Source organism: Apaloderma vittatum, unplaced genomic scaffold (assembly GCF_000703405.1).
Source record: "Apaloderma vittatum isolate BGI_N311 unplaced genomic scaffold, ASM70340v1 scaffold43122, whole genome shotgun sequence".
In the NCBI taxonomy this organism is placed as follows: Eukaryota; Metazoa; Chordata; class Aves; order Trogoniformes; family Trogonidae; genus Apaloderma; species Apaloderma vittatum.
In genome coordinates, this window is record NW_009706077.1 from 393 (window position 1) to 10,790 (window position 10,398).

At 43.0% G+C, this 10,398-nt stretch overlaps 1 protein-coding gene across 1 annotated transcript; it reads right to left on the reverse strand.

Annotated features, from left to right (window-relative positions):
* Positions 1-119: 119 nt before the first annotated feature.
* On the reverse strand, positions 120-10,144 carry WDSUB1 (WD repeat, sterile alpha motif and U-box domain containing 1; the record flags this gene model as incomplete). The annotated part of the gene is made up of 9 exons (XM_009865641.1): positions 9,601-10,144; positions 8,514-8,698; positions 7,119-7,211; positions 6,231-6,324; positions 5,082-5,115; positions 4,521-4,561; positions 4,325-4,431; positions 3,275-3,454; positions 120-254 (listed from the first exon to the last, which is right to left on the reverse strand). Coding segments are annotated over exons 1-9 (1,267 nt in total), but the record flags the coding sequence as incomplete, so codon positions are not given.
* Positions 10,145-10,398: the final 254 nt, after the last annotated feature.

Below are 10,398 nucleotides of genomic sequence, written 5' to 3' on the forward strand. Positions count from 1 at the left end.
TTCCCCCCCCCCCCCAAAACCTCCCCCGCCTCATCAGCAGAGCCTCATCAGCAGAGCCTCATCAGCAGAGCCTACATGCCTAAGGAGCTCGTTTTAGTGAATGTCATGTACAGACGTACCTGCTGCAATGACGGGGTCCTTCATAAGCTCCCGTGTTATGGGACACAAAAACTCGTCAGGGATGGGAACGGAGCTCGTTTTCATCCTCAGCTCTTTGATTTTCTGGAGGATTTTACTGCGCAGGCCCAGAGACTCTGGAAAGGTATTTGCAGGTGAAGTGGAACAGGGGTGTGCAAGGCACAGCGGGTCCGTCCTGCGTGAACCAGCAGTGGTGGTACCGCAGCCCCGGCACCCTCCCGCCACCCCCACCTGTGCTGAGGAACGCGCAGCCCCTGGGCACTGCGACAGCAGCGACAGCGGGCACTGGCAGCCAGCGCTGCACCCCTCGAGCCGGGCTGGGGGAGCAGCTGAGGAGCAGCGAGGCCCATGGGTCGAGGGAGGGGATCGTGCCCCTCTGCTCCCTTCTGGTGAGACCCCCCTGCAGCTGTGTCCAGCTCTGGGTTCCCCAACAACCCAGCATCCCTCCCTGTAATCCAAAATGATGTGTCTCCAAGCAGTCTCAGCCCCTGCCCACCCTCAGCCAACAAACTGAAGTCAGGATGCTCCTTAAGCAACACGTTCTGTTAGCCTGACAGGAAAAAGGAATATGCAGGCCTGGAACAACGTGCTCCCACCTTCTCTTCTGAACTGGAGATGTATTCCTTTTTTTTTATTATTTTTTAACTCAGCTGCATCACAGAATTGCAATGAACGTGACATTGTGTCTGTTAAAAATGAAAAATCCTGACCTCTGTTGAACATGCACAAGCTTTTCAGCCAGAACACAAAAAATGTCCACTTTTACTCAGTATCTTACCAAGTTTTATACAATATTATTTACATTGTGTGACAATTAGGTTGGGAAGAGGCTAGTTTCATTTGCATGGTAATGAAGCATTCTTGCAGAAAGCTGTCAAAAACAACTGAAGAAGCTGATGAGTCAGTTTTTGACTGCTTGGTTTTAGATCAAATGTCTTCAAAGGTGTGACAATACCTTTTTTATTAAATGCAAATCAGAGCTGAAGCAAAGACTAACAGGACAGGAAATAAGCAGCTAATAAAAAATAAGGGAAAAACCTCCTACCCTAACGCTCCGCAGGTAAAAATGGTCTAAGAACAACTCCCTTTGCAAAGGCTGTAAAACTCTCCAGAGTTCTTCAGCAAGATCCTATGGTACTAATAAATGTTGCACTTTTAGAGCAAAGGAAACAGGTTATCAAGGAGAGAAAGGACATGCTCATTCCTGTATTTGTACAGTGGTAAGATTTCTAAAACTTATTTAAACTGGAATTTGACTAATACTGAAAAGCACATAGTGTTTTCCCATTTTGTAACTGCTTGAGCCATGGCAGACAGAACAGTTCTGCAAGACAAATACATCAGGCTGCAGTTTCTATTCTGTGATAACTGCAGTTGCAGAATGATTTGTAGAAGCAGAATCACAAGTGTTTACCACTTCAGAACTGCTCTTAACGATTTTTTTGGCAACTTTGAGTAGCATATTTAATTCTTTTCTTTTAAAAATGCCTTTCATATAACCATTTAACTGGAACTCATTGCTTCACATTGCATATATGCTGCTTCAGATGCTTACATTTATTAAGATGGTAAGTGATTTCAGCTACAGCTTTTTAAAAAACTTCTTAGAGCTGCCTGATACCAGTGAAAATCTGACTCTATATCCTATAATCTTGGGTGCTAAAGCACCTACCGAAGAAACAGCATGGCAAAGGACCAAAGTCTCGAGAACAGAGACTCAGCAATGAGCATTTTACCTGATAAACAACATACTGCAGCTACTTCAGCTCATCTGTACAGTCCAACCACGCTGCATCCTTTTAGGCAAACAAAAGAGCCTCTCAAAATCCACGTCCCGCACCCTGTGCTCTGCCCAAAGCCACATCCCCCCGTGCCTGACAGCCTGCCCTCCCCAGGGCTCGCACAGCGCACACCTTGGACATTGTTCTCGCCTGGTGGAGTTGTAACAACATGGGCCACACATGCGTTCTCCGGCTCCTTCCCCTCCTCGAGAAGGCGAGACGCAGCAGGTCAGTTCTCATCCCTGGCCACACCACGCTCAGTTCTCACAAAGCCTCCTCGGCAGCAGTTGATCAGCCTCAGCTGGTGACTGCCGCAGCAGAGCGCCAGGCTACTCAAACGCTAAAGACAGCACGGGCAGAAACTGGTGAAGCCAAGAGTCTTTCACAGATGACAATTCCTGATGGACTCCCAGGATCTCTGTTCATTTCTAGAATTCAAGCTACTGCACAGAGATACTACGAGCTGATACAGCCCAAGAACACACACATATACAAGAAAAAAAAAAAGGAGCAATCTTCCTACAATGAAGAATACTAATTTCTAAAAATAAAACTGTGCTGCTTAAGAGGTTTCTTAACTCATTCAGCCTTTTGTTTTACTTGATCTCCCTTTGGCAAACACACCAGCACCTAATCTACACCTAAGGCTACCCAGCAAAACAAACAGGGAACTCATATTCAGGCAGTTCCAATGCAGTTCATCATCCTAGTTCTTATTTCAGAATCACCATTGTGAAATCATTACTAATAGGGCATTTCCTTGTGATTCCTTCTACAATGTAATCACAGCTTTGCAATCAAGTGAGAGGACAATGTGTGAGCCAGGACACCTGCTGAATCACAAAGTGTCTGCGCCAGGCAAGCTCTGCTTGATCCTCACCGAGCATCAACAGCAAATGCTTTTTCTCCAAAATAAGTAAAAACTAAAACACACCTTATACTTTTCTGTTATGGCAACAGCAGACTGAAGAATTTCACTGCTAAATTCAGGTGTTTGACCACGTGTTATAAACGTGCACTTTTGCAGACTGACAGGAGAAACTACAGACTATTTACCAAAGTCAGAGCCATTAAGTAGATGCAAAAGCAGAAAGTCCTTTTCCACAGCTTAAAGGTACACAATCTAAAAATGAAAATGGACACAAAAGCGGGTAAGCCCACTTAACAGGCACTTATGTCTCTAGGTATAAGCAAACACCCAAAAAATGAGCTTTGGGGATCATGTGACATTAAAGGGGTTTATCAGCTATGGTAATCCAGGGTAAAAAAGAAATCCACGTATGGAACCCCTAACTCATTTTCATTCCAACATTTCACACATACTCTAAAACCTATTCGGATTTCTATACTCTTACCAATTTTTAATTCATTAGCCAGACTCTCTTTAGTAAGGTTCAGTAGTTCCTTGCCATCGATGTTATTCCTTTTGAAAAGCCCAACAAAGTCTGCTAAGCCTTGTGCACCAAGCCAGACTGAAACATCATCCTCTGACCAGTCCTCAACAGCCACCTTAGACTCATTTTCTGCAGTATTTCCTTCGGAAAGAAAAGATAAAAGAGAGTTAAACAACCTCCCCCTGCGCCCCTCAAGAAACCAACAGTGGTAAAAAAAAAGACCAGTTCTAAGAACCACGGCAGTAACAACCGCTGGTTTTCAGGTGTTCTCAGAACCACACACTCCCCAGCATCTGATAAAATAAATACTTAATTCGGCACTACTTCAGTGGGCGACCAGAATTTGTCTTTTCGCAATCAATTTTCAAAGTTTAGAGGAATTTGATCTCTCGGATGCCTACACTTCTGTCAAATCTGAAATAAACTAACAGAAAGAAAAGCATCAGCAGACTCCGAAACCAAGTCTCACACCTCCTTAGAAAAGCAGACCCAGCACCAGACTTATTCTTGTGCTTTGAACAAAGGATCTGTGAACTTTTCTTCCACATGCTTTAGGTGCTGATATATTTTTTAACATTAGTTATCCTACTTTTTCACTCATAACAACCAGTAAGCTGTATTTCTTGTTGACAATTACACCTGCAATTCGCGTATTTTCTCTTTAACTTATTGCCAATGATACTTGTCCAAAAAGTCTATCAGCATTCTGGGAGTATTCATCTCTTAAATGCTGTCCAGAGAGTAAGAACTGACAAATATCAGAAAAAGATGTAGCAGATTAATAAAATTGAAATAATGCTACTATCTTTTTTAAAAAGAACAAACAGAGAATACCTCTGTATGACACTAATAAGATCAATTCAGAGAAAAGATAACTGATGTGCACGTAATCCCTAGGTAAGAAACTAACCACATGTGAGCAAAAGTGGATTTTTTTGCATCTTGAGGAGGTGTTCAACAAAACAGCGCTTTGAATTTAGGGGACAGGTTACAAACACTTCCCACGCTCACCTGCACACGGTTGCTTATAGTCGAGCCGCCATATGTTCACAGTTTTATCCATTGAACCTGTGGCAATTAAGGGACCATATGGTGCAAAAGCACAAGTTGTAACATACCTACAAATAAAAGCAAATGTGTGAAAGCTCACAAGAAACTGATTTAATTTCTTTTATTTATTAACAGACTAATCATACTGAGTTCTTACCTGGTATGCTGAGATAACTTATGAAGGATATTGCCAGTACTCTGTAAAAGAACATTCGCAATTTTAAATCTTACAGAATAAAAAGAGTGTTCATTCATTTGTACATTTTCTTTCGAAATAAAAAAGATGACAGAACTACCTTCAGCAAGGTCATACGACCTTGCCAAAGTTCACAAGCAGAGACAGAAGCACAATGTGAACTTCCTGCTTGCAGGTTCCTGTTCGATTCCCTGGAATGCCACTGTCCCTCAGGAACCAGCCAGCACACGGGTTTCGGCGTAACAGCGCCAGAAATACCAAGGGAATTAATTACATCCATATTGGCTGGTTGGTGGATAAAAACATTTCTTCTACAAATCTAAGATTAGGAATGATCAGAAGTGAAGAGGTAACTGAAATTCCAACAGACTTCACGCTACAATCCTTCACCGGGGCAGTAACTCCTCACGCTGTTGGTTTTCATTCTCTTATACTTCTTTACATTGACAAGGCACTGCAGAAGCAGTGCTGGTATTTCGAGACAACAGCACAGTGAACCACTTTGCTCTATGCTATACTTACAGTATCATATATTACGACACACTTGTCCACAGACCTTTAAAAAAAAAAGACACAGCACATCAACATTAAAATGATGCCGAGAGCAAAAAGGAAACTATTTTACATTAAGAGGAAACAGAAGCCCTTTTCCACAAACAAGAGCAAACACATTTCTTACCCACACTTACGAAAAGCTTAGAGACCTAAATCACCCCCAGCTGTGTCCACCTTGAAACAGCACTGACTCGCTGTACCTCCAGCACGATGTAAAACCAGCAGCTAAATACAATCCCTGCGCGCTCCCATCAGAATTGCTGGTGCAGAGAATTTGCAGGCAACCGGCCCCGACTCCCACCGCTCCATGCTGCCTGGGCCAGAGCTGCTCCAGGTCTTTGCCAGCAGTGCCTGCAGAGCAGGTGCAGAGAATCGGGCGGCCCAGGACTGCTCACAGCACGTCGGTTTATTTCTGAGACCTTCCCATTTGCGAGGCAAGCTAAAGGAAGCAGTGCGAGGCAACACAGAAAGGGCAGCGTTGCAATGCAGTCGGTACAGAAAATATTTCATGGAATACCAACTGCATAGTTATTCGCTGTGGCAGCAGTGTTCCCTGAAAAACTACAGTTATCTCAATCTCACGCTTTTTAGGTAGAAAAGCCTGATGTTGCCATACCCCGGGGGCGAAGAAATATTTCATTTCAGCCAGATCTATCAAAGACAAAAATCTCAAGCTACTGAACTTCCTAAAAAGTTCTGAAAGCGCACGAATGAGACAGAAATCCTAACTGGTGTCCCAAAGAGGTGGTAGGACTGCAATATAGATCTGTATTTTTAATAAATGGGAGAGTATTCACATGAAAGGCCACATAAATAAAGGCGCTACAAAGAGGAAATCATGAATGGCATTGCAATGCTGCAGAGAACAGAGCTTGCGCATCCCACATGTCAAACTCTTGTCACCCACAAGACAGACCAATTGGAAAGACGCTTCAATAGTTCTGGACGTCAGAGAACTATTCCTTAACTATTGGAAATATATTTTGAAGTCTCCAACTCTTTCTGTTTTACAATAAAAACTTTTACAATAAAACCTTTTTTCTGTTTTGCAATACTGAAGCGGGAACCTGGACAGCCATCTGCCTAAAATTTAAATAAGCAAAAGCTACTGCTTACCCCGAAACTAGCATCTGCCCATCATAAGAAAATGCACAAGCCAGAACTGGGGCAGAGTGTCCACTCAATGTGCATTTGTATTTTAATTCAACACCTAAAAATACAAAAAGGTAATTTGTATATACAGACATATTTGACAAGGTATAAGACAAGCTGCTTTTAGAAATGCAAAGCTGCACCAAAGATCTGACGCTGTGACACGCTGTCTACAAAAAAGGGGATAAAAGATCACACAGACAATTTTATCATCTCTGACTTCATCACTTGCTAGTCTTCACATGTCTAACAGTGGGTTAGATTATTAACTGAGTATCTGCACACACAAGAGATGTTAAAGACTTGTATGTGAAAGATTACAAAAAAACCAGCCAAACCCAAAGACGTTTTTGGCCATCTGCCTGGTCTCCACACAGCGGTCACACATTTACATTGCAGTTTTAGCAGGAGCCAACACTGTTTTCATTTCTCCAGCTCTTGCTCAAGGGCTGAGATGTGCTGAAGGATGGAAGGAAACCTCTCCCTGGCCTGGGAGATTAAGAGGTTTCAACCTGTCAGCCTACTCAGAGTAAAAATGTTACTGGTTATCAAAAGCTAAAAATGCTAACTAAACCCAAATGTTTATCTTAACACTATGTTTGAGGGAATTGGAGGGATTTTTTTTTTCAACTCTTTACAGTTATTAATAGTCACTAAATAAAATCTACAGGGCCCAAAGTCACAAAGTGCTGGAAGCCTTAGCCAATGTCCTACTAAGCAATTAAAAGAAAACTTTCAACCTGTGGTTAGCTTGGCTGTGAATCCATGGGAGCAGAAAAAGTTTGATCCTTGACATCAATTGCCATAAAGACGTAAGACACTGGAATATGAAAAAAAATTCGCTATACAAACCTAAGACATCTGCAAACAAAACATGCCAGAGTTTGATCTGATTATCTTGACCACAAGAAGCCATCTGGAAGTATACGAATCCACATTCACCATCTGATAAAATTCAAATATATTAATGGGAATCAGAAGCACTGAAACCATCTGCCTATCATCAGCATTCTTACACCAGAATTTGGTAAATGTCCTTAATCTCAGTACTACTTTTAAGAACTGTTAATAAAAATAACTGCAGAAGCTCTAAGACCATTTAGAAGTAGGAAATAGGTATCACCCGTACTGCTTCCCGAATAAGCAGATAAAGACCAGAGCTGGGCTCATATTTTAAGTTTTCTTGATGGCAAATGTTTGATTCCTCTCTCTACTGAGTGCAATACAGTCTTTTAACTTAAACCACACAGTTATATCCATTTCTACCGTTCGGTGGTTCTCAAACTTAACACCCCCCCTACACACACACGTACAAAATGTGAGAGCATCTGACACCTATTTTCATAATTTTAAATGTTCACCTTTTCATTTTTATAAACTAAGTGATGTTCCATGACTGCAGTCTAGCGAACCACTCGAGAAATACCACAGTAAAGAGGAAATACAGTAGCAACAGTTTGTAGCTCTCCCCTCTGTGTTCGACGGGTATGAACAACTCTGCTGAGCCCAGCTGAGCGCCCGCCTGCTCGCAGGAAGAGAAAGGCTGAGACTATGGATTTGGTCTCAATACCCAGATACGTTCAAGAACATCAGATTTCAGTCTTAGAAACAAACACAAAGTTCTTGCCCCTTACAGCTGTGAAGAAGCACATAATGACCAAAGCGAAACGCAACTCAGGAGTGCAGTCAGCTGAATCAGCTGTGAGACATCTGAGCAGCTCCACGTCAGAGTGGGACACCTGAGATTCTGGACTCATTGCTCCCCTAAATTCCTCCAACTGGGGAAGCCGGGTGCAGGCAAACAGCCTGTCTATTCACATCCCATGGCTCAAGCACTCAGCTTCCTGGGTTTTTATACTGCACTGCTTCTGCGCAGTCCTGCTCCCTGGGGAACCACAGTCCGAAAGGGTGAAGAGGAAGCAGAACTCAAGCACTACATCTTCCAACGTGCCTGTTAGCCCTGAGAAACAGGCTGCAATTACAGGCACTGCCAAACATTTTCCAAACTAGTGACAGGTTAATTAGGTGACTGAAAGCTATCACAAGCATGTTAATCACCTTGTTTGCTGACCTAGTACATTCCTTGTCATCACTGTGACCACAACCTTTACTTAAGAATATTCAGAATATTCTAAAACATCAGCTCTTCCCAACCTTGAGCACTGATGACAAAAAGAATAGGAAAACAAGAGAGAAACAAAGTAACTTTTTCCCCCTGTTCCTCCCATGACAAGTCAAGTAACTTACCAGAAACTGGCTGTGAAGAAATATCACAGCCGGTAACGCCAAGATCATGTGCTTTTTCATTATACAGGCATCTCATTTTATTGTCCCAAACAGTTAAATCACCAGACGAGGATCCAGTGACAAAGAAATTTCCATTAGGAGAAAATGCACAGGCCACCAAGGAACCATCTTTAACATTCCCAGATCTGAAAAGCAAGAGGATTTGAGTTTAGAATAAGTAATCTCTAAAATCCAATTTGATACAATAAACCAAATTTCCTAAGTTTTGCACTTTGGAACTAGGTAACAGAAGGGAGAGAAACTCAAGCCAACTGTGGAAAGAGACGCAAAATAACAGCTGCAGGAGCCAGAACCTACTCTTTGACTGCTGGAAAAAGAACGTGACACGGCGCACAGTAATTTTAACTGACTGGTAAAAAATTTCAAACTAAAGAAAGTCTGCATGGACTCACGACTGGAAAGGCACATTGCACTGTTAAAATGCTATGGCAGGATAAATTTTAACAGTCAAAGATCAATACAGAACTATCACAACCCATATTTACATGTACACAAAGAGGGGAAAAAAGACTCCTGCAATTTTTCTGGTCTCTTTTTAAAGATAAAACAGAATACCTACTGACCCATATGACAAGCTGTAGCTGAGGGGAATACTTTGTGATTTGATATAGGGATAATTTCGGCCTAGTACTTTAAAAAGACTGTGTTACAATGCAAGATAAGGGACACTCCAGTCTGGCTCCACTAAGGGATATTACGTGTCATGGTTTGCTGACCCAGTGTTTAGAAACCACATGCATACAGTGTGCAATGCATCTTGATTTCATGTTAAATCAACAAAAGCACTGCCATAAACTTAGGAAAAAATCAGGATTTGGATGAAAGATAACTTAGTATCTTAGTAAAAAAGACTCACCACTTCTCCCTCTCCCATTAATAAACTTTTGGTCTTCTAAATTCTATTCCTACTTCTTCATGATACCTACCCGTGGTGTAAGCGTGCAAGCCCCGCACGCAGCCCAGCACACTACTGAAATTACAGTCTTGCTATTGTAAACAAGGCTGCCAGCAAACCCCTGGCACTCACCTGTACAGTTTCAACGACTGCACGTTCCAAAGAACTACGCTCCCATCCGCTGCCCCCGACACGAGGTAGGTGGACTCGGGGGAAAAGCGGCAGACTCTGACGGGGCTGCTGCGGGGCTGCTCCAGCGCTGCCAGCGCCCGGCCATCGCGCGTGTCCCAAACCACGGTCGTACCATCTGTCGAACAGGAAGCTAAAGCGTGTCCTGACGGAGAGAAGCAGCAGCAGTGCACAGCGTACGTGTGACCCCTCAAAGGCGAGTACGGACACTCCGTGAAGTCATTTAAAGAATAAACGCGAATCGTTTTGTCCAAGGAACAAGTAGCCAAGCACGATGCCGAGAAGGCACAGCAGCTGACATCATCACTATGATCTGCTAAAGTGCGAATTAACGTCACCATTTTATCCGCTTCCAAGAAAAATATCTGGAAAGAAAGCGTAACAGTTAGACTTAACTCTCTTATTTCATAATGAAATGCAGTACCCTTACAGGACACGTTCTCCGGGAAAAAAATAAAAAATCCATTTGCAGAGGCAGATTTTTCATCAAAACACTGTTTTACGTCCCACTTAAATCAGACGTCAGTCACAATGACGAGGCGAGGGGCTTATGGCATGGTTAGAATTAAAATACCTAAACTTTTAATGTTGACTTGCGACACTGCAGTACACGACGGGCGGCCACTGGGCAGCTTTAGCAGCGCTAACGACATCTCACCTGCAGAAAGCAAATCAAGGTCCTGCACCTCTGAGCAGCTCAGCAGTCACACGGCGGCGGCCGCCGGGCAGCTGAGGCTGGAG